Source organism: Physeter macrocephalus, chromosome 2 (assembly GCF_002837175.3).
Source record: "Physeter macrocephalus isolate SW-GA chromosome 2, ASM283717v5, whole genome shotgun sequence".
Taxonomy (NCBI): Eukaryota; Metazoa; Chordata; class Mammalia; order Artiodactyla; family Physeteridae; genus Physeter; species Physeter macrocephalus.
The window spans coordinates 35,084,393-35,108,004 of NC_041215.1; the positions used below are offsets into that span (position 1 = coordinate 35,084,393).

General features: G+C 57.4%; 1 protein-coding gene across 1 annotated transcript in view; it reads right to left on the reverse strand.

Moving 5' to 3' along the window:
• Positions 1-13,188: 13,188 nt before the first annotated feature.
• Positions 13,189-23,612, reverse strand: part of BIN1 (bridging integrator 1) — an 88,907-nt gene continuing 78,483 nt past the window's right edge. The window contains exons 3-11 of the mRNA XM_028496756.2: positions 23,524-23,612; positions 22,065-22,193; positions 18,947-19,054; positions 18,377-18,400; positions 17,133-17,240; positions 16,244-16,333; positions 15,914-16,024; positions 15,567-15,668; positions 13,189-13,844 (exon numbers count right to left, since the gene is read on the reverse strand). Coding sequence (XP_028352557.2) covers positions 13,737-13,844; positions 15,567-15,668; positions 15,914-16,024; positions 16,244-16,333; positions 17,133-17,240; positions 18,377-18,400; positions 18,947-19,054; positions 22,065-22,193; positions 23,524-23,612 — 869 coding nt within the window. The 3' untranslated portion in view covers positions 13,189-13,736. The remainder of the gene's footprint in view (positions 13,845-15,566; positions 15,669-15,913; positions 16,025-16,243; positions 16,334-17,132; positions 17,241-18,376; positions 18,401-18,946; positions 19,055-22,064; positions 22,194-23,523) is intronic.

A 23,612-nucleotide genomic window follows, 5' to 3' on the forward strand; every position in this document is an offset into this window, starting at 1 on the left:
ACTAAGTGAAGTAAGTGAGAAAGAGAAAGACAAATATCATATGAGATCTCTTAGATGTGGAATCTAAAATATGACACAAATGAACTTATCTATAAAACACAAACAGACTCACAGACATACAGAACAGACTTGTGGCTGCCAAGGGGGGCAGGGGGAGGGGTGGATTGGGAGTTTGGGATTAGCACATGCAAGCTATTATATATAGGACGGATAAACAACAAGGTCCTACTGTATAGCACAGGGAACTATATTCAATATCCCGTGACAAACCATAACAGAAAAGAGTAAGAGAAAGAATGTATATGTGCATAACTGAATCACTTTGCTGTACAGCAGAAATTAACACAACATTGTAAATCAACTATACTCCAGTAAAAAAATTAAAAATAAAAAAGAAGAAGAAGGAGTAAGGGAGGTGTGTGCCCGTGGACTCCTGTGCCCTGCTGGTCAGCTCACAGGCTTGTGCAGGAAAGTTCTCGGTTTTCCACCCACCTCCCCAGTTTTTTCTGTAAAATACAAGTTAGTTACTTTGGATAAAAGTTGTCACCAATATGGGTGGTTGATGTTATACACAAAGCAATTGTAACAAAGAAATACAACTGTGGATGTGCTTTTGTTTTGTGAGGCAGTGACGGGCAGTTTTCTTCCAAATTGTGAAAGAGTACAGTGAGGGACAAAACTGAAAAAGTAAATTTTAGTTGTCTTGGTTTAGAATACCTGATTCTAAAAAGAAATCATGAAGCATGTTTAAAACAGAACTACCATATGATCCAACAATCCCACCCGTGGACATATATCCAGAGAAAACCATAATTCAAAAAGATACATGCACCCCAATGTTCACAGCAGCACTATTTACAATAGCCAGGATGTGGAAGCAAACTAAATGTCCATTGACAGAGGAATGGATAAAGATGTGATATATATATACAGTGGAATATTACTCAGCCATAAAAAAGAATGAAATCGTGTCATTTGCAGCAACATGGATAGACCTAGAGATGATCATACTACGTGAAGTAAGTCAGACAAAGACAAGTATCATATGATATCACATATGTGGAATTTTTAAAAATGATACAAATGAACTTATTTACAAAACAGAAACAGACTCACAGACATAGGAAACAAACTTATGGTTACCAAAGGGGAAAGGTGGTGGGGAGGGATAAATTAGGAGTCTGGGATTAACATGTACACACTACTATACATAAAACAGATAATCAGCAAGGACCTACTGTCTAGCACAGGGAACTCTGCTCAATACTCTGGAGTAACCTATATGGGAAAAGAATCTGAAAAAGAATGGATATATGTATATGTATAACTGAATCACTTTGCTGAACACCTGAAACTAACACACTTTTGTAAATCAACTCTACTCCAATATAAAATGAAAATTAGATTTTTTAAAAATTGGCCAAGTTCACTCACTATTGACGAGCTTGCTGCCTTTGTTTACTGACTAGCGCCTTTGTCTACAGTATGAAAGGTGACTCTTTACCTTGCATGTAACCTGCCCAGATAACAGATAGTCTGGGTCTTAGCATAAAAATTACTGTGCTTTATGCTGACTTTATGATGTCCTTGATTATGAACAAACAAAACACACACAAAGCCTCGCTTGGGAAAGAGATGCAGCTCCTCAGAATTATCCCACCTCCTATGTTGGCTTCACAATTTTTTATTATTCCCAAGTAGGAGAGCGAGAATTGTTTCTCAGTGCCTGATATTCCTCTTAATCACATGCCCAGATCCTCTCTGACAACTCTTGTGATTTCTCCACCCCAAGATCAGATCCTAAATACAGAAACAGTAAAATAAAACTTTCAGATATCTTTAAAACATCCTTTGAACCTTCTTAGAGGGGCCCTGGAAACTCACAAAGATGTGTTCTTTCACCTTACGAAACGAGAGAGAGAGATGCTAGAAGGAATTGTTTGTTTAATGGGTTCCACATTCCTTCATCAGAGCTGCACTGGAGGAGCTGAAACATCAGAGGAGCCCCTCAGCCTTCCGTAGGTTAAGTTGGTATGGGTAAATGTCATCAATATAAATATTCCCGACATTGCATGCCTTATGGGAAGGCCCTGAAGGTCTGTCAGTGACCTTGCTTTTCATAATTCATTTTACCTTCAGGGAAACACTGATCAAAACTCTTATGAAACAGTTGTTTCCCAATAGAGATTTTTACTCTCCTCCATTTTTGCATTGCTAGCTGCTGTCATAAATGAACCACAGCTTTTTTCATCGATGAAATTAGTCTTTCGTTTACCCTGCTGTTGGTCTGGAAGTTCTGCTATCAGCTACAGACCAGATGCTTTGTCTTCGGCAGTGAAGAGCAGCCTGAGTGCCCCGTGGAAAGACCACTGACGCCTCTGGAAAGACCACTGACGCCTCATGGAACGACCTCCTGGGGACAGACTGGTGAGCTGACCTCCCCTGCACAGCCATCAGACCACACCAACCCATAGATCAGGATTTCTAGGACTCTATGTTCAGAGGAGACCCTTCTTGAAAGCAGACTGTTGACCCAGGGTGCAAGAAACGAGAATTAATTACTTAGGATTGAATGAGGCCATTTTATTGTGGGTATTTTTTTTTTTTGAAAATTCCTGACGTTGCTTTTGCCTTTTTCATTTATAGATCTGTGACGAAGCCCTTTCTCTTCCTTCTTAACCTACAATTTAGTTCACTTTGCTTTTGCAAATTGAAAAGAGACATTTTTTTTCCAGAGATGACTTAAGTCCCTGGATAACCCCTCCCCACGTTCCTCCTTCCTCAGCGGTACTTATTCATCTAAATTTGATATATGTTACTCCCATGCATTTTTAAACACTTTGTTATATATGGATATCCATTAGCGATATATGGCATAGTTTTTTGCAAGCTTTCAATCTTCCTAAAATTGGAATCATAACTCTCCTCTTGCAGTTTACTTTTTTGGGGAGAGGGTGGTGGACATTGTTTTTGAGATGACTCCGTATTGGTCTATATAGTTCTTGCTTATTCTTTTTCCTGTCTGTATATTCCATCGTGTGACTACACTTTAATCATTTTTTGTTGGTAGACATTTAGGCTGTTTCCAGTTTTTACCCATATATGGTACACTAAACGTCTTGTACAGGTCTGATGACCTATGTACTGAGTAGAACCACCTCAGATGGAAAAACAGGCATTGTTTTTAGCTGCTAAACAGTTCATAGCTGGGCATGAAAAGAAACATTTTCATCCAATTATCACCGACCCCCTCAACTCCAAGATTCAGAGACTCTTGTTTAGTTCCCTGAACTTCTCATGGAAATGTAGTTATTGTCATATGTTCAGTGAGAAACTGTCCTCCTTTTTCCTGGAATATAATTGGACTGTGTATTTGGGATGTCATACTTGGGGACAATTCTCATTTAATTAGGTGTGATGAGCCACTTTATAGACAGAATCAATGCCACAAAGCCCATCCCAGCCTCACAGGTGGTGAGGAATGTCGCTTCCTGCAGATCGGAAGGATTCCCCAATTGGAGAAGCTTTGAGAAAAGAGGAAACATATCCAATCATCCAGTGGCAACAGTTCCTTGGGGTCTGTTTCCCAGCAAATAATAGAGGCTTTGAAAAACCCAGCCTGGATCATATTCCAATATAATCCAGCAATATAGCCAGACAAAACTGTAATTCAAAAAGATACATGCACCACTATGTTCATAGCAGCACTATTCACAATAGCCAAGACATGGAAGCATCCTAAATGTCCATCGACAGATGAATGGATAAAGAAGATGTGGTCTATATATACAATGGAATATTACTCAGCCATAAGAAAAAATGCAATTTGTAGGAACATGGATGGACCTAGAGATGATCATACTAAGCGAAGTAAGTCAGACAGAGAAAGACAAATACCATGTGATATCATTTATAGGTGGAAACTAAAATATGACACAAATGAAACAGAAACAGACTCACAGACATAGAGAACAGACTTGTGGTTGCCAAGGGGGAGGGGGGTGGGGGAGGGATGGATTGGGAGTTTGGGATTAGCAGATGCAAACTATTAGATATAGAATGTAGAATGGATAAACAACAAGGTCCTACTGTATAGCACAGGGAACTATATTTAATATCCCGTGATAAACTATAATGGAAAAGAATATAAAAAAGCAAGTATATGTATGTATAACTGAATCACTTTGCTGTACAACAGAAATTAACACAACATTGGAAATCAACTATACTTCAATAAAAAAAAAAAAATCCAGGCTGAGACTCATTATGAAAACTTCCCACAGAAGCTAATTCCAGGGCCTTGGCAGTTACTCGATGGCTCACAGCAAATTTAAGGAGGCCCGTAAATTAATGAACATTCTTACTGCATCTAAGTAAATAATCAGGCCAGACCTAATGAGACCGTAGTTCTGTGACCAAGAGGAATTAAGGTGAAGATTATGGCCCTAAAAATTGTGAGAAATTTTATTGCGCAGAAAAAAAAATTACTGAGTGTCCCTTCATGGCATTCTGAGTGTCACGCAGGGAGAGGGTTGTCTGATTGTAAGAGGTGCATGCCTGCAACCAACCTGGGGTTGCCGTTCTGGGGAGACTGAGTTAGTTCACGCAGGACTGACAGAATACATGTGATTCCTGGTCACAGGGCACATGAATTTTGTCCAGGAGAGACCGTGAATCTCTGTGAATCTAGTGCCCATTGAAACTACCTCGTAGCATCTCACTGGTTCCTCATTAATTGATTACATAAAATGTGTTGCTTTTTTATTTGTATGATATGTATGTATATATGTATGTATGATTTTACCTTTTAAAAAATATTCTTTACTACTTCTGAGTTCATGCAACAACCCTGCGAATTAAGTGTGTCACCACTATTTCGTAGAAAACAATCTGAGGCCCAAGGCAATGTCCCACCATCAAGGCCACATGCTTGGAGCCCAGAGGCAGGCTGCAAACCGGCCCATCACCAGCTTCCGGGGGCCTGAATGCAACCCAAATATCTGCCCTCTCATTGCCTGGGGCCCCTGCCCCTTTGGGAACCACCCTTTCCTTTGCTCCCAAGTGGAATGGCCCTCTGTCCTTTCCTACACCTTTTGAACATTTCAGACCCTGCCCCACCGTCTCCTAGGGCCTCTGCGGGGCTGAGGGCTGGGGGCAGATGGTGCTTTTCTCCACACTCTGTTCTCGGGACTTCCTGCTCCTTGATTTCCTCAAAGCAGATTTGACACATAAAAGGTTCAGGATTGAAGGTGGGATTTTTCAGCCCAGCACAGAATTAGAAACAAATTGAACATTAGTCTCCATTGTCCTACAGACTTAAGGGTTCACTGCCAGGGATGTTCTGGCCGCTGGGTCCTTGGGCCTGGCTTCTCCCCATTCTCAGGCCCCTTTCCCTCCAGACTCCTCCTCCCCCTCTCTTTCCACCCTTTGCCCCCTCTCCCCATAGGCAGAGGGAAGGTATTCAATACTGCCTTCTTCGAAACAATTCACCTCTTTGTCTCCTCCCATCCAGGCCGTGATTGGGGAAGGAATCATGATTAGAACCAAACAAACCAAACGTGATCTAAAGACATTATTTTTCCAACAAATGACCTTTTTCCTCATTTAAAGGAATTTGTTGCTTCCTCTCAGTTTAATGCATTCCAACTTCAAATTGTAGACAACATTTCTGATAAAAATTGCTTTCTTCCTATTACACAAAAAATGGAATTCCCCAACAGAAGAGGATAATCTTCCAGCGCAGAAAGCTTCCACACACAGCTGCCCTGGCCTGAAGATGCCCGAGAAATCCTAGAACATGCTGGACAACCGTAGTCTTTTGTTGGAATAGGGACACATACACCAAACACACTATTTTGAAAGATAAATGTTCATTTGGATAAACTGTTGGCTGAAAAAATTGTGGACACACATCTTAAAATGCAATTCTTGCCTTAGGATCTCATGGGCTCTCAAGAAATTCTTGTGAACAAAATAGAGAAAGATTAGCAGCTGGCAGGATGATGGGTGTTCGGAGGGGGTGTCTAACTGGGGAGACCGGCGTTCCAGAAGAGACCATCTGAGGAGAGTGGGGCTCTGCAGGGGGGGCTGGTGGTGTAGGGTTCAGCAATTTTATCACGACCTCCTGACTTAAACATGGGGAAGATGGGTTCAAGGCCTCTGCGCGGACTGGGGGAGGTCCCCTGAGGGCTCTGAGCAGATGGGGACTTGCTCCTGTCCTTCTGTCTGTCCACCACCCTCAGAGCCAGGCATTGCCCACTTTAGGACACGGGCTGACACAGATGGAAGTCAGCCGTGGTAGGATCGAAGCCCACCGAGGGCCAACACGTCTCAGCCATGGTGACCACTGCTGAAACAGGGGGGAAGGGGACAGGGCACAACCTTTAACAGCATGGCATAGCCTGAGGACATGACATATAAGCTGACTAGAACCAAATAGCTCCAAGATGGCGGACCAGTCGACTTCCAGTAGCCCTTGAGCCTCATTATACGCTCACTGTAATACATTAGCTAAATGACACACCCACAGGTGCCAGTTCCAAGGCCAACCATAAAGGTCAAAAAGTGGGAGGTGGCCCAACTTCTGGAAATACCCACCCCTTCCCCAAAATAGCTGGAATACTCCTTCCACTCATTAGCCTATGAAATTACCCACCCCTATAAAAACTGACATACCCTGGTGCCTTTCTCAGCTTCTGAGATGGCCCACACTCTGTCTGTGGAGTGTGTTTCTCGCTAAATAAATCCACTTCTTACCTATCACTTTGTCTCTCACTGAATTCTTTCTGCAATGAGACATCAAGAACCTGAGCTTCATTAAGCCCTGAGACCAGCTGTGTGATCTCAGTTAAAAGGCCGTGGGTTCAAGTCCCAATCCGAGTTGTATGGTTTCAACACCACCAGGGGAAGTGTGGTCAAGAGAATCGCCAGTCTGCCCTGGAGTTTTAAAAACTGCAGGTCAAAACAGGAAAACAGACAAAAATGAAACGGGTGACCAGGCTGTGGTGATAGGAGTATGACTCATTTATTCCAGTTTTACTAAACAGTGCCCCCTGGCTTCTACAACAAGCAGAAGTGTTAGTCGCTTGGCAGGGACTGTGCAGGGTGTGGAGGAGCGCAGCGCTCTGAACGCCCCCGCCTGGACCCTGAGCGGAGCCAGGGCAGGGGAGCGGGCAGCTCCATCCCCTACACGCAGCACAAGCACCAAGCACCCCTGACAGACCGATGGACAGGGTGTGGGGGAGAGGCGGAGGAGGCAGCCAGCACCTAGGGCTGAGCACGCGGGTCCTACAGGGAGCAGGGTCAGCGGAGGGGAGAGCGCATCTCTGCAGGGCGCTGGGCCGTAGCAGGACACAGAAAAGTCACAGCGGGAGAGGTCAGGCAGCTCGGCTGTGTTCCAGGGATGGTAGATTCAAGGCAGGGAGTGGAAGAGGATGGGTAGAGAGACGGTCAGGATGGGGGCTTTAAACAAGAGAGCGATTTCATCAGAAATGAGTTTCTGGGGCTTCCCTGGAGGTCCAGTGGTCAGGACTCTGTGCTTCCACTGCAGGGGGCATGGGTTCAAGCCCTGGTCCAGGAAGATCCCACATGACGCGGAACAACTAAGCCCGCGCGCCACAACTACTGAGCCTGCGCTCTAGAGCCCGCGAGCCACAACTACGGAAGCCCGAGCGCCGGAGAGCCCGTGCTCCGCAGTAAGAGAAGCCACCGCAGTGAGAAGCCCGTGCACCACAGCAAAGAGCAGCCCCGGCTCGCCGCAACTAGAGAAAGACTGCGCTCAGCAACGAAGACCCAATGCAGCCAAAATATAATTTAAAAAGCGCCGGAGAGCCCGTGCTCCGCAGTAAGAGAAGCCACCGCAATGAGAAGCCCGTGCACCACAGCAAAGAGCAGCCCCGGCTCGCCGCAACTAGAGAAAGACTGCGCTCAGCAACGAAGACCCAATGCAGCCAAAATATAATTTAAAAATTAAAAATAAAAATAAATAAATAAATAAAATGGGTCCTTGAAATAATGAGACTTACCACTATAATCAATAAACTGATAAAAAAAAAAAAAGGAAGGAAGGAAGGGAGGGAGGGAGGGAAGGAAGAAAGGAAAGAAAGAAAGGAGTTTCTGAAAAATTGCCCTGGCAGCCCTGGTCCACTCCAGGCACTGACTAGAGGGAGAGACACCACAGACAGGCCAGGACAGTGTCACATTCCTGCGGGAAGAGGTGACAGGCCTGTCCTGGGAGGAGGGGGAGGAAAAAGGATTTAGAGCTCTTTAAGAGGCCAGTCAGAGGACTTGGTGACAGACACCAGAGCACGGAACAACCAGGACCCTTCTGGTAACAGAAACCCCACCAACGTGACGGGCTTGTTTCATTCCAGGCAAGGAAGGAGACAAGGGCCCTGCTCTTTTTATTTTTATTTTTTTTCTTCCGGTTGGCCGAGTCGCATGGCTTGCAGGATCCTAATGCCCAACCAGGGATGGAGTCCAGTGAGAGCGCCAAGTCCTAACCCCTGGACCACCAGGGAATTCCCAGGGCCCTTGTCTTAAGAAGGCTTTGACTCTGGGGGGAGAGGATGCCCTCCCTCAACTCGTTGGCCAGGATTGTGTCGAAAGGTCACCCATAGCTGCAGGGAAGTCTGAGTGATTTCAGTGGAGTTGATTGGTACCCTGGACAAAATCAGAGTTCAGTCAGGGAGGAGGCGCAGGTGAGTATCGGGTGAGCACGAAGTGGCGTCAGGGGGATGCCCCGGGTTTGACAAGCCCATCTTAGAGGTGCCGTGGCCATCGGGGAAGATGGGCACTTAGATACCTGCACCTGAAGCTTGGGTGAGGACACTGGCCTGAAGCCATGAATTCAGGGTTGCCAGCTCATAACGAAGGATGACCTTCTACAAACTTCCCTGCCCATTCTGTGACTCTGCCCCATAGACCTCCCAAAGTAAGAATGGGGCGTCATATCAGGCTTCCAAAGGAGGAATCCCCCTGCCTCCACGCTGGGATGGTCTCTTATGTGCGAACCTTGGCCCACCACGAGCTTATCGCCTCCTTGGGGGAAGAGCTGGGCCTCCTTCCTGGTCACCCCAACAGTTCACACAGGCAGGGCTCTGTGGGGACGTGAGATGAGCTTCTGCCCTGGCATTCCAAGACGTGGCGTCCGTCTCTGCCCACTGTGCATTGATTGACCTTGGCGGGCTGGGAGGCCAGGAAGGTCTCTTCCCCCCTCCCCCATCACCAGTCGGGATCCTCATCTGTAATCAGGGGCTGTCAGGAAGGCAGCTTCCTGCCTCATTGTTAATTATCCTTCTTCATTATACCGAGAAGGGTCTTCCTCAGTGATATGCTTGGCGGTGCAACCAGAGCCGGGCCTGGAACGTCGTTGGCAGTGGCCTGCGCGTGTTCTCTGGCAGGCCCACGGCAGCCTCTCCCCGGAGCCCCGGGGACCCAAGAGCAGCCCAGGCAAGGCTATCTTGACAGCCCTTCACGTCCTCTCCGGCCTCATCGGCCACAGTGGCTTTCTTGACCAGGGAACTCTTCTTAAAGGAAGGCATTTCGCAACTCCGGAGCATTCTGTGCCCGCAAAACCTCTTCTTCCTCCCTCGGCTGGATGCTGTGCTCAGGACGCACCCCCAGGGCCCTCCCCCTCCCAGGTGCCCTCGTTTCTCCCCCGGGCCATCTCCACCTCGCTGCCCCTCAGCCCAGACCTCTCTCCTGAGCTCCAGGCCCCCTGCGAGAGCCTGAGCCCTCACAGGCCCCTGCAACTCCACTGACCTCGCCCCCAGCCTCGCCTACTCTTCTGCCTGCTTGAGATAGGCCTCCCAGACGTCAGCTCCCGGGGACCCCCGTTAACTCTAAAGGCTCAGCGGAGACACCCCCTCCCGTGTGAAGCCAGGTGGTGGCGCCTTTCGGTCTCCAGAACCTTGGACTCACCACCACGAGAGCACGTGTTGTGGCCTTAACTGTTCCCGTCTGCTTTTCCCCAGACCGTGAGGACAGCGGGGTAGGAGCTGCCCTGAATGACCTCTGTAATCCCCTGTGGGAGATGTGAGGGACGAATCATGAACGGACGAACAGTGAATGAACCGTCAGGAGACGGATCTACGCAGACACAGGCGCATCCCCAGCCGCACGTCTCCAAGCGGCTGGGGAAAGTCAGTCTACACGGTCTCCCGTAGTGGGACGGGTCCTATCTCCAGCGGGAGAGGGGGGACGGTCGGTGAACATGACTCCTGGAACATGGAGGAACAGCCCTGCATGGGCTGTGTTCACCGGTCACACGCTGACCTGGAGGTCGGCCCGAGATCGATCGGATGTGGTGAACAAAGCCAGGGTCTCCCAAATGTCACACACACACACACACTCACACGTACACTTGTGGTCTCCATCAGGCACGTTCCCTGGTCTCTGGGCCCTTTCTGGAAGCCACCGCAGTGTGCACAGTCACTGGTTCCAGTTCCTAGAATCCATCCCTCTTCTCCTTGGAAGCTATATCCAAATTTTTGTTCAGGTGTCCTCTCTCCCCAGCCCCCCAGCCCAACCTCGCCTCCATCTCAAGGCCTTGTAAGTTTGGGGCCAATCCTGAGGTCCCACCCCTGGCCACACGGCTGATTCAGCACTGGGGACCTGACCCAGTTCAGGCCAATGAGACAAAGGAGCTTTGCTGGGGGGCTCCTGGGAAGGAAGTCCCCCGCCGCTCTGGGTGGGGTGTGCAGACATCAAACCTGAAACCGTTGAGGACGCAGCCCAAAGCTGAAGCTGACAGGGCACAGGGGAGCCAGGAGCATCTCGGAGGGCCCGAGCTGCAGCCCAACTGCCCACCCACCTCAGGCACTGAAGACGACCAGCTGAGGTTTGCTGAGCCAACAAACCCAATGTTCGGTCACAGAGTCCCTGCACAGAGCCTGGTGTTTGGGGTGGTGAGGCCAGAGGTGTGAATACTTGAACTGCCAGAGGCAGAGCCGAGGGTCTGCAGGCCAGTGGAACCAAAAGGAGCAATGCCAGCCTGGTTACCAAATCCAACCGAGGAGGAGGTGCAGGAGGCCAGACGGCAGGCTGGACAATGTCCGAGTCACTGTGGAAGGCCTCCTGGGGAGACGGCCGGAAGGAGGGGAGGCCAGGGGAGTCCGTGAGATGGGCCAGGGGCGTCTGTGGCCTTGAGGATGGGGAGGGGAGGCCGACAAGGTGTGAGCTGCCTGGCTCTGAGCTCTCTTGGACTGACACACAGCTGGAGGTGTCCCAGCTCCCAGACACTCAGCGCAGCTCAGGCCTCGAGCTAGCTACTTATTCACTTGGGCGGAAGCGCCACACGCGGTCCCACAGCTGGAGCTGTCCCTGCAGGGCCGGCTCCCTCCCCACTCCCACAGGAGCTCCCTGCAGGCCCCACCTGACACAAAGCAGGGCTCTTCCTGCCAAAGTACCCCAGCTGCAAGGGGCCAGACCCCCTTGAGGGTCAGACACCAGCAGATACATCTCTGAGTCTCACCTTGTGAGAAACCTAACGCAAATACTTTCTCCTGAACAATGTCTTTAAATTTCTCATCATGAAATTAAAGTGAAGCCTCTCATGTTGGCACCGTGGCTGCAAACCTCCACATACCCCAGGGCACACACACCCCAGATCTGGAAGCTCAGTGGAGCTCCCCTGGTCTGGGCTTCAAGCTTGGCTCCACCAACAATGAGCTGAGCGGCCTTGGGCAAGAGAATTAACCTGTCAACCTGGAAGGGAGGGAGGGAGGGAGGGAGGGGGAAAAGGGTGGAAATGTTAAAGCTTGCGAAGCAGGAGCAATAGAAATCAGCTTCCTGTGCCCCACTCTCATAATTTCCTTGCTCATAGAAATTTTGGTTGACAGAGCAGACACTGTCAGCCACGGGACAAGGCAGAACCACGGCAGTGACAATCTGCCACCTGAAACAAAGCTCAGGAGTTACATCCAAAAATAAAGCCAAGACTTCAACGTTCCTCCCTTTCAGCTGCTTTTTCTGCGGAAGTGATTTATGCAGAGATAAATCCTTGCCACCTGGAAGTCCAGGCTGGTCCCTGGGCCCAAGAGCACAACTCCAGTGGCCCTGGAAGGACCCAGGCCACTGCTGCATGTGCCACATGCCACTCAGAGCAGCCCGCGTCCACTGATGGAGCTGGAGACCCGGGCTGCGTGCAGTGGGGGCCCTGATGCCTGAAAGAGAGGCAGGTGGGGAGCGGGACGGAGCCGGCCCCTCAGGCCTTCCCGTGCCCGGGGCGGGGGCCAACTGCCCCGGTTCAGCCCCCGCCCCTGTCCCATCACTCACCAGCAAACCCCCCACACCCCTCGAGCCTGACTCCTCATCTGTGCAATGCTGCCCTGGTACCGCCCCCCAGTTCTCACACACACTAAACAGAGTCACTGAGGGCGGTACCCAGCAGACTCCTGGGCACAGAGCTGGCTCTTCGAGCCCCTTGCCTGCCCTTCCCGTCACCCTGGCCCCCATCTCCTGCATCCCCACCAACAGCCAGTGAAAACATCACGGGACAGGGCTGAAGCCCCCGCCGGGTCCGGGCCCAGATGAGCCCCAAAGGACGCGGAGGTCACGCACGGGCAGGGGTGCTGGCTAGGGCAGAGGGCCTGCAGGGTGGGCTGTCTCAGGACAAAAGCACAGATAATCGCGGCTGCACTGCATAGCAGACAGAAATGGAGAGATACACACACACATACACACACACACACACACTTTGAGTACTTTTGTCATTTTTGTTTGTTTCATTTTGTTTTGAACACTAAGATTTATTTTCAAACAGCACACAGACGTCTGCGGGGCGGGGCCAGGCCAGGCTGGTGTCTGGGCCCGAGGTCTCAGGGGACGCTGGACGCCACCCGCGGCAGCTGCCAGGAAAGGAGGGCCCCGGCCCGGGCGGCCGGCCCAAGCTTCAGGCAAGTGCGGAGCGCGGCGGCCCCCAGGCCCCGCCCCGCGGCCGGGCACCCAGGCGGCGGCAGCGGCGCCACCCAGCGGGCGCGGGCGGGGGAGGCGGCCGGGAACTCAACTAGGGGATACAGCAGCTTCAGGAACGCTGGCGATTCCGCCGGAAATCGCCGAAACCAGGCTCTTTGGAAAACCACCTCATCTTTGGGAAGAAAAAGCACAGATAATCGCGGCTGCACTGCATAGCAGACAGAAATGGAGAGATACACACACACATAACACACACACACACACACACACTTTGAGTACTTTTGTCATTTTTGTTTGTTTCATTTTGTTTTGAACACTAAGATTTATTTTCAAACAGCACACAGACGTCTGCGGGGCGGGGCCAGGCCAGGCTGGTGTCTGGGCCCGAGGTCTCAGGGGACGCTGGACGCCACCCGCGGCAGCTGCCAGGAAAGGAGGGCCCCGGCCCGGGCGGCCGGCCCAAGCTTCAGGCAAGTGCGGAGCGCGGCGGCCCCCAGGCCCCGCCCCGCGGCCGGGCACCCAGGCGGCGGCAGCGGCGCCACCCAGCGGGCGCGGGCGGGGGAGGCGGCCGGGAACTCAACTAGGGGATACAGCAGCTTCAGGAACGCTGGCGATTCCGCCGGAAATCGCCGAAACCAGGCTCTTTGGAAAACCACCTCATCTTTGGGAAGACACCTCCTGGCTTAGGTCTCTCCCCTCAATTTCCCTTTGCTTTTCAAAAGTTTAAAAACAAAAACGGAAAAAAAAAAGAAAGAAACACACATTTTTCGGGAAAAGGTGCTGCTGTTCACGCGTCCGCAGCACCACCAGCCGCTCTGCTCTCACTGCACCCTCGCGGTGAAGTTCTCGGGGAAGACGCCCCGGCACTTCTCCAGCTCCTTGTGCAGATTCCAGTCGCTCTCCTTCACGCCCATGAGCCAGCCTTCATCCTGAGGGGAAGCCAGCGCGTTGCATGGGGCTGGGGGAGGACGGCGTCCATCCCGACAGGACGAGCCCTCCTTCTGGCCGCTCATTTCTTCTAGACCGTCACACCCGCCTTAAAGGACGCCTCCTCCAGGCAGCATTCCCTGCTCTTCTCTTGAGACCCAAACCGGGCTCCCCACCCCAGGAGCCATCCCTCCCTGCAGTAGGTGCATTTAACTCTTTATTGGTTGGTGAGTCCTCCTCACCGCGGGATGGCAGCCTGACTGCTGCACTGGTCCAAACACCTCTAAACGACTCCTTCAATCCCCCACCAAAGAGCTTCCCACCAGCTGGTGCCCACAGAGGCCAAATCACCGAGGAGGACATCAACTGTTCTTCCGGCCTTCCACAAACAATGCCAGAAAGTTCTGCTGAGCACTGACCACTTGAAAGCTTCTAGAGTGACCTGAGGCCATCCCACCAAGCCCTCCGAGTCGAACCTGACCTTTGCTTTAATACTGACCCCTCACAGGGATCATCTACCCAAGCCCTGACAAGCCCTGACCCCTGGGCCTGCAGTGACCACACACCCCCTGCCACTGCTGCCCCTGCAGCGGGGCTATGCCTGGGACCCACCTGCAGGATTACCTGCCTTGTCCTAGACCCTGTGTGTGTCCTACCAGAGCCACTGCCACCCACCCCAGATGGCTCCCACTGTGGGCTGGGAGGCCAGGAGTCTGCCTCTGAAAACCCCAGCTAGCCCAGGGCTGGCCCACCGGGGAGATCGGCGGGGACCTGGGGCTTTAGGAAAATGGGCTGATTCAGTGCCAGGCCCAGGAAATCCTTGTTACTCAAACCTCCCAGCCCCCGGTGGCCTCAGTAAGTACCTAGTGTCCTCAAGTCCCAGCCCAGGACGCCCCAGCCAGGTTGGCCTCACCCCAAATCCAGACCTCCTCCCACCCTCGGCCACTCTGACAATTACACCACAGGGACATGTTGGTGACTGAACGGACTGGAGTCCCACTAGGTCCCCTCTGCACTGTGGCTGCCACCTGGATACCCATGTGGGCAGCCCCACTGGACCACCAGCACCCCACAAACAGGGGCTCCTTCTGAGGGGCCACAGCGACCTGAATAAAGCAGCCCGTCCAGACCTTGGGGGGGGAGGGGGCAGTTCTGCCCCACTCTGCGCCCCCCAGGGCTCAGCAAAGCCCACTCTGAGGACGTTCACAACAAGGAGAGGCCACAGCAGGAGAAGGGCCTGCGAGGCATCAGGGTAGGGACCACCTGGGGACAGGGCTGTGGACTCCGGGGTCCGTCACATGGGTAGAGAAGCGCGTGCCCTTGTGGACAGGGCGGGGCCAGCCTGGAGGGTGGCACCTGGGGCCAACAGGAGGCTGCAGAGCGGCGGGTGGGGGGGTGTGGTCCATGGAGGTGCAGCCTGGGATGCAGTCCTGGAGGAGGGGGGCCCGGGCTGGGGGGGCCTGGAAGGGAGAAGCGGCCGAAGGAACTAGGATGCAGAGAATCGAGAGAAAGGCAGACAGAGGCTGAGGAAAGGAGGAAGCAAGAAGCAGGAAGTGAGAGACTGAGGGGGGCAGACAGGGTGAGAGCAGCAAAGGGGAACTGTGCCGGCCGCAGGCAAGGGAGGCGGAAGCAAAGGCGAGGCCGCGGGGAGAGGCCGCGGGTCGGCTGGCGTGGCTCTGCTGCCCCCTGCTGGCCGCGCCGCCTCCCTGCAGACCGGGCCTCACCTGCTCCTCCGGGTTCTGGAAAGGGATCACCAGCACCACGTCCCCAGCTTTGAGCTGCAGCTCGTCCGTGTCAGTGGCCGTGTAGTCGTGCTGGGCCTGCACCTGCAGAGGGTGGGGAGAGCTGACATCCCTCTCCTCGGTAGCCTTTGTCCCAGCTGCAGCCCCGTGGGCGCCGGGAGCAGGTGAAAGTAGCAGGAGCGGGGCTCGGACGCCACCTCGCGGACTGGGGAGCAGAGGACGGGTAGTCGGGGAGGGACGGCTTTGGGCCCCCCACGTAGCCTCGGGCCCGGTGTCCGCCCCACCCCATGGAGGCAGCCGGAGGCTGCGGGTCGGCAGGCCAGGCTCACCTTGAACATGAACCCCGGGGGCAGGTCCAGGCGCCCTGCCCCGCTGCCGCCCTCCACGGTGCCGTTCACAGTTGCCGAGAAGGTCTCCACCACCACCGCAGGGAGAGAGCTCTGCGGGGAGGGGGCGCAGGTTAGCGAGGGCAGGCAGTGGGTCCCGGAGGGCCGGGCCACGGGGGCAGAGAAGGGGGTGTCTGTGCCCAATGCCAGACCAGCCTGCCTCTAGGTTCCTCACCAGGAACCAAGACCTGGGCCAGCACAGAGCAAGACACGGGGCTAGGGAGCCGCGGGCGGCGGGGAGAAAAGATAGGGCCCTGGTCCCTGTCATCTTACGGAGGCTGCTTCACTTGCTGCTGTCTCCCCGGGCTCCTGGGCTCCAGCCGCAGCGGGGGTCCCACAAGCCACCTCCGAGGCCTCTGCTGGCTGCAACATAAATGCCGGCATGGGGTCAGACACAGGATGGGGCGCTGAGACCAGGACAAGGAGAGGAGCCACGGAGAGCCAGTGCCTCTGCCTGGTACAGGGAGCCCCTCAAAGAAAGGCTCCGGGCACGGAAGCGGCTGGAGAAGGTGCTGGCAGACACACGGACCCCGAGTGACGTGCTGCTGAGAAGCCCAGCGCAGGCCCCTGGGTGCCGCCCCTGAGCCTCCCTCACAGGCCCTGCCCTCTAAGCCCAAGCCCTGGCCAAGCCTCGGCTTCCTCCCACCCGCCTGGCCCCGCTGGCCCCTCACAGGCGGCTCCCGTGGCGAGGGCCCAGGCAGGGCACCTCGGACGCTGCCCGGCTGCAGTCAGGCTGCGCTGGGCCCGCACTGAAGCTCAGCCACTTCTGAGCTCTGGGAGCAACCACTCAGCCCTCCTAGCCCCCAGCTCCTCATCTGTAGGAGGAGGAAATGTCTAGGTCAGGCTGAAGGTTAAAGGAGAATTCTGGAGAGTGCCCACCAGGGACCTGGAGGTGCTCGAGACATGCCTCCCTCCCACCGTGGGAGGCCTGAGCTGGGAAGCTGGGGCGGGGGTCGGCGAGCGGGTGAGGGGCTCACCTGACTGAGCCACCCCAGCACGAATGACAGACAAGCCCTGCCCCGGGGCCTCCTGGCTCAGGGCCCTAGCCTCACCCTCAGTCCCACGGTGGCCTTGTCCGTCCTGTGCCCCCTCCTCCAGGCTCTTCCTCCATGCTACACCCCCGGAGGCCGGGGGCGGGTGAGGGGCTGGCGGGGGCACTTACTTGTGCAGCCCCCGGCTCGGCCGTCTGGCTGGGCCAGGCCACGGCAAAGGTGCCCTCGGCAGCGCTGGGCTCCCTGGAAGGCAGGCTGCCAGCTGGACTCTCTGTGGGCTAGTGAATGGCCACCAGGGAGAACAGGGTGGGAGGGGCGGGGGGGGGGGCGGGCGGGAGACAAGAGAAGAAGGTCGTGAGCAGCCCAGCCTGGGCCCACGGGGGCAGATGGGCGCCTGCAGCCTGGCCGGAGCCCCACGGGGCACAGACAGAGACTCCCCGGAGGGACACCTCCTCCCACCACTGCCCAGGGGACAGAAAGGTGCGAATGTGCCACACGCAGCACCAGGGAGAACAGGGTGGGAGGGGCGGGGGGGGGCGGGCGGGAGACAAGAGAAGAAGGTCGTGAGCAGCCCAGCCTGGGCCCACGGGAGCAGATGGGCGCCTGCAGCCTGGCCGGAGCCCCACGGGGCACAGACAGAGACTCCCCGGAGGGACACCTCCTCCCACCACTGCCCAGGGGACAGAAAGGTGCGAATGTGCCACACGCAGCTCAGCACGTGGCTGGGAGGAGGCTCTGCCTGACTGCGCCGGGCTCTCTCTGGCCTCCTCCAGTGAAATACCCTGGAGCTTGCGAGCCCCAGAGCCTGGGCTGCTGGCACTTTCTCGCCAGCCCCTCCTGCTCCTGCGGGAGCCGCGTCACCAGCTGTGGGGTGTCCTGTGTCCTCCCTGAGGACGTGGATGTCTGAGCCACCAGGTGATGACAGCACCTGTCGGGCAGGCGCCTGGCCTCACTCTGTCTGTCCTGTTTCTCGAATCATCTCTCCCCCCGTCCTCTGTCCCAGCAGCTCCCTGATGCCACTGCCCTGCGGGGCCCCTGCTGACAGAAAGCTCCTCGGGGGCAAGGACCCTCCACCCCAAGGCCCCCCTACCCAGCGGGCCTTGGCCCAGCACGGGGACACCCCATCCACCCTCGGGGACCAGTTTGGTCACTGTCTACGCCACTCACAGGCCCTGACAACTGGGCTGCACCACGGGGAACTCTTCAGAGGCTAAGCTGAGGAGCCCTTTCCCACAGGGCCTGGCTGAAGGCCCAGTGTCTCCATGGTGTGGGGGGCGGGGGGGGGCGCAGAACAGCTGGAGGCGCGGCAGCTCTCTGTGCGCGTGGGCGCGGCCAAGCGTGCGTGCGCGTGTGCACCTGTGAACCAGCCAGGTGCAGGACGAGGCGGGGTGGGCACAGAGCAAACGCAGCTTACCTCCCAGAGGTCCCACGGAATTGACTGAGCACAGCAGAGGGGAGAAGGACAGAGTTAGCACGGAGGTTAGAGGCGGCGGCAGGCAAGCAGTCCCCAGGGACCCCCACCCCGCACCCGTCCCGGGGCCCTCGAGCCCAGCAGGCACAGGGCAGAACAAAGCCGGGCTCTGCGGCCTCCAGAGCACCGAGTCCTGGACACCTTCCAGGCTACTGGGACCCCCAGGCCAGGGAGTGCCCAAACCCGGGGCTGCCGCCAGCAGAGGGACAGGAGGATACTGAGATGGACCATGTAAGTTGCCAGGTGAGTGTTCAGCTGACCTCCTCCTGAGGGTCCTCTTGCTGACCTGTGTCTGCCCTCTTCCCTTTCCCACGGTCAGGACCAGGGGAGGTGACAAGAGCTGGGGACCAGGGCTCCAGGGGAAGGGCAGTAAGTGGGAGGAGAGCCTGGTGACCCCAGGACCCCCAAAGGCCTGGGCCTAGATGGGCCCACATGGCCGGTGGGCAGACATGAACCCAGGCCCCGGTGCCCAGAGGCCGGTGGGCCCGTGGGCAGTGGTGGGCTCACACCAACCTGACCAGAGGGCGTGGGCGCCTTCACAGGGCTTGCCACAGGTGGGAGGGGGTCAAAGTCCAGGTCCAGCAGACTGGCCTGCTCCGAGAAAGGCCCCGGGGCCTCAAACTTGGCAACCGCGGCAGAGAAGGAAGGCAGTTAGTGACCGGCTGCAAGCGCTCAGCCAGGGCTGCACGGCAGGCTCCGCTCCCAGACACACCCACCAACACAAGGGCCCGACCCACACCACACCCCGGCACAGGCTCCACCCACACGAGGACACGCCTGCCAGCCGCCAGGCAGCCACCCGCCAGACCGAGGCCGAGCCCCCAACTGTCTCGCTCTGTCCCATCCTGCAGGCCAGGCCGAGGAGGCCTCCCAGCGCCTGTGCCCACCAGCAGCAGCCCAGGCCAAGGCGCGGGCTGGACAAGACCACACTCAGTCCCCCGGCTCGGAGGGCCCCTGGACGGGTACAGGCCTCCCCTTGCTGCCGCAGACTGACAGGCAGTCCTGTGGTGACACCCACCCCCCGCCAGCTCAGGGCCGAGCCAGCACACGGAGCCCAGGAGCCCCGTCGTAACGGGCCTGGGTACCCGTGTTCACACTGCACGTCCCTCCCCAGCCCCCCCCAAGTTTCCCATTCAGCGGGGCTGAGTGCAGCCCAGGGATGTGCATGTAGCGGGAATGGCCCCAGGAGACGGGCCGCAGTGGCCCCGTCCACACTGTGAGAAGCCAGCCGCTCAGTAAGCTGGGCCAGACGATCATGGAAGAAAAGGGTCTTTCCCAGAGCCACCCTGGAGGACAAGCCGCCTGGCCCCAGTGCCCAGCGGACACGCTGCCTTCCTAGGAGGAGGGCTTGCTCACCTGTGGCCCCATCTCACACAAGGGGCTTCCCCGGGGACAGGGAGGGCTATGCCTGCCCGGGCTCGGCCCAGGGTCCTCCCCTCAGGCAGGGCTGGGAGGGCCACAGCCCCGCAAGCCCAGGCCAGCCAGCTTCCCTCCCCACCCGCTTGACGGGGCCCAGAACTGACGGGACACGCCCTCCAGCCCGAAGCACGTGAGGTCCTCCATTTAGAAGGACCCGAGACCCGGAAGCGTGGGCAGGGGTCCCCCGGCGGGGTGCCTTCCCAGCTGAGCTGCGGCCTGTGCGGGGAGACCCGAGACCCGCAGTCCCGAGAAGGGCTGGTGCCGCCAGCGCACAGCTCAGGGGAGAAGGCGCAGAGCGCAGAGGGCCCGGGCCCAAGCTCGGGGGACTCACTCCCGCCAGCCACGGACTCTCCTTCAAGTCAAGCCCTGTCCAACGAGCCTGGGAGGAAGGTCACTGCCATCTCTAGGGCAGCGAGTGCCCGGGAGGCCACGCAGGCTGGGTCCTGGGTCCTCACCGGCTGCAGGCAGCATTTCTCTGCCCCTCATGGCCCCACCACCCACCCCTCTAAGAAGCCAGCCAGGCCCAGGCAGCCGCCGCCCCACCAGACTCTGAGGGGACAGGGTCACCAGGCCAAGGGCAGACCGCGCACTCTCTGCTCACCTCCCAGCAGGCCAGCCTCCCACCATGCAGGCCCGGAACCGGCCTCGGGGGCGGGCACGCAGGCTACTCACCACAGCCCAGCAGAGCAGCGCTGTCGGCACAGCATCCTGGGGGGACCGGCCCACCCCAGCCCCATGCAAAGCACCCCCCGGCGAGCGCTCTCCAGCCCCGCTGGGCGGGGCCCCGGCTCCGGGGAGTGGGCGGAAGGAGAGAGGGGAGGCATGCAGGGAGCACGGCGAGGGCCACGCTCAGCGGGCGGCCTGGCTGCAGGTGAGGCCCTCAATTCCTCACCTGTGAAGTGGGGACAACCCCTCCCAGAGGGGACTGAAAACCGAACCAGGCCGGGTAGGTCAGCGGCTGGTTCCACTCCCTGCGCAGTGTCTACTAGCCCTTGCGTGCACCCCGAGGCGGAGGCACGCTCCAGGCGGCAAGCGTCCCGGCCACAAGCTGCCCTGAGGCCGCGGTGCCCCGAGGCCCTGGGAGCGCCCGGGGCCAGCCCCAGTCAGGCTCTCCAGAAAGGCTCCCTCCCGGTCCCCCGAGGCAGGGCAACCCCCGCCCTCCCCCAGCCGCCCTGCACTGAAAGTTCCTAGTTCCGACCCGAAGTCCCCCCATGGGGGCTTGAAGCCCACTCACCCCAGGGTCCCTCATCACGGAGAGCACGGTCCTCCGCTCCTAACTGCCTCTCCCCCGACGTGCCAGCCCCCAGCCCTGCCCCTCCCTCCAGGCCTCTGAGCTTGTGCAAAGGAGCCTGCACAAGGCAGAACCCAGAGACCCGGGCAGGACAAGCCCACAGCAGCGCTGCGACGTGGGCCCAGCACAGCCCGGGACTAGCCAGCCTGCACGAATGGCGAGGCCCCGCGGGGACAGGGCGGCCCGGCTTGGAGTGGTCGGCGCACTGCGGCCTCTGTGAGCTGACCCGACCATGTGCGGCCCACCCCCCTGCCACCACAGTGACCTCCCCTGCTCCGCCCTCCCTCCGTCCCCCTGGGGGTGGGCATTACGTGCCTCCTAGGGCACGGACAGCAGGAGCCCGGGCTCTGCGGCCCAGCCACAGCCCCGGCTCCCAGTGGGGTCAGCAGCTCTGGGAGCTAAAGTCTCAGCGCCCTGCAGGTGTTCCCAACCCTGCGAGCCACCTCCTCACCGCCGCCCAAGCGGCGCTCTCCTGACGCGCAAGAACTCCCGGCAGTTCCTGAGCCTGTCCCTCACCCGTCCTGACCTACACGCACGCACGCTGCCACCTCTGGCTAACGCACTGTGTCTGCTCGTAGGCAAACGTCACCTGCTCCAGGAAGCCTTCCCGGATTGGCCCAGGTCCTCCGTGCTCCCTGCCCCTTTTGGTCACAGCATCAATGGAACGGAGAGGCCACTGCGGAGCCGACGGTCTCTACTAGGACTGTTTGCCCGTGTCCCTACGTCTGGCCACGTGCTCAGAGATGAGGGATGACGGGTGCGGGGGCGGAGGATGTGCGAGAGAGAGGCCCAGAGCTGCCCCTGAAGCCGGACTCCTGCTCCTGAGGCAGAGGGACCGGGGTGGGAGGGTAGGGAGGCCATGCACACCCTGAAAGAGCGAGAGAAGGGAGAGAGAGCTGGGCCGCGGCGGCCGCGGCTGACCTGGGAGGGGGTGGTCACGCTGATCTCAGGGACAAACGCGTCCTCAAACAGGCTGAGGATCTGCTCCTGCTTGACCTCCTTGGACGGGGTGTGTTTGGGAGGCGGAGGGACTGGTGGGCCTTTCCGGAGCTGGGGGTCGGCAGCAGGTGGGGGGCCGCACAGCAGAGCATGGGGGTCGGGGAGACAGACAGAGACAAAGCCACGTTAGTCACACCCCCGGCCACGGTCCCCCCCGGCCACCGAGGAGGACGAAACAAGGAGAGCCGCTGCTCCCCACGACATGGACACCGAGACCGCAGGGGCCCCCGGGAGGGGCCGAAGCAGGCCGTCAGAAACCCTGTACAGAGAGAGGGGAGGGCGGAGGGCGAGAGAGCGAAAGAAGAGAGAAGAGGAGAGAACAGGACAGCAAAGAAGGAAAGAAGGGCCTGCGGGGCCGCCAGGGGCTGCCATCGGAGGGTCTGGCTCTCACCGCCCTTGGGGGGTGCTGAGGAGAGAAACAGGAGCTGAGAGAGAGCGGGGCGTCCAGCCCCTGCCTCTGTTCCTGCACGCCCAGGCCCTCTGCCCAGCCCAGCCCCTGGAGGAGACGCAGCGCAGCCTCTGGCCACCACCCCCGAGGCCAGCACACAGCCAGGGCCCCGCAGAGGGCCACACACCTGCCCGCTTGGGGACCTCAGCAAGTCACCCCCCGGCCCAAGCCTGGGTTTCATCGCTTGTCGTTGGGGTGAGAACAGCATCTGCCTTACAGGCCGGTCGTGAGGATGGTGAATGAAAATACAGAAAGGCTGGCACAGCGTCCGGCCCCGAGCAAGTGCTCGAGTCAAGTGCAGGCTCTCAACACCCTCTTAGCATCACTCTCCTAATCAGCTGTCGAGCGGACCCACAACCGGGAGAGCTTCGGCCAGGAGCCGAAGGGCCAGGGGACAGCCCGGCAGGGCTCAGATGGTCCTGCCTGGTGGACCCCACCCCTCGTTTCTCCCTTTGCAGCTCCCGGGGATGCTGCAGAAACCTGGAGAAAACCGGCCGGGGGAGCGGGCTTCCCCCTCCCTCTCCCCTCACTGAGCCCCTCCTCTCGATGCCCCTTTCAGGGTCCCGCATGGCCCCCCGCAAGGAAGAAGGCAAGGAACAGGGGGAGGCAGCCACCTGCGCAGATCGGGATGCTCCGGGGGCTGAGGGCCCTGGAGACTGTGTCTCGGGAGGAAAGGAAGACGGAGAAGGTCAAGCAGCCTCAAGGCCAGGGGAGAGGAGAGAAGGGGACGCTACAGCAGGTGTGGGTGGGGGGACACTTAAGGAGGAGACAGACGGTCACAGATGCCCCCGTGACCCTGGCAGGGGCTGGGGCCGGGGCCACGGAGAGGAGCCAGGGCCGGCAGGGACAGGGGACAGGGACGGAGGGGAACGGCGGCAGAGCAGGAGGCAGAGGAAGGAAGGGAGGGGACAGGCCACCGAGACACGTGCCTACCTGAGACGGGGATCTGGGGAGGGCGGCCGCGGGGGTGGCCGCGCCAGCCGGCTCGGGCTCGTGGTTAACTCTGATCTCGGGGGCGGCGG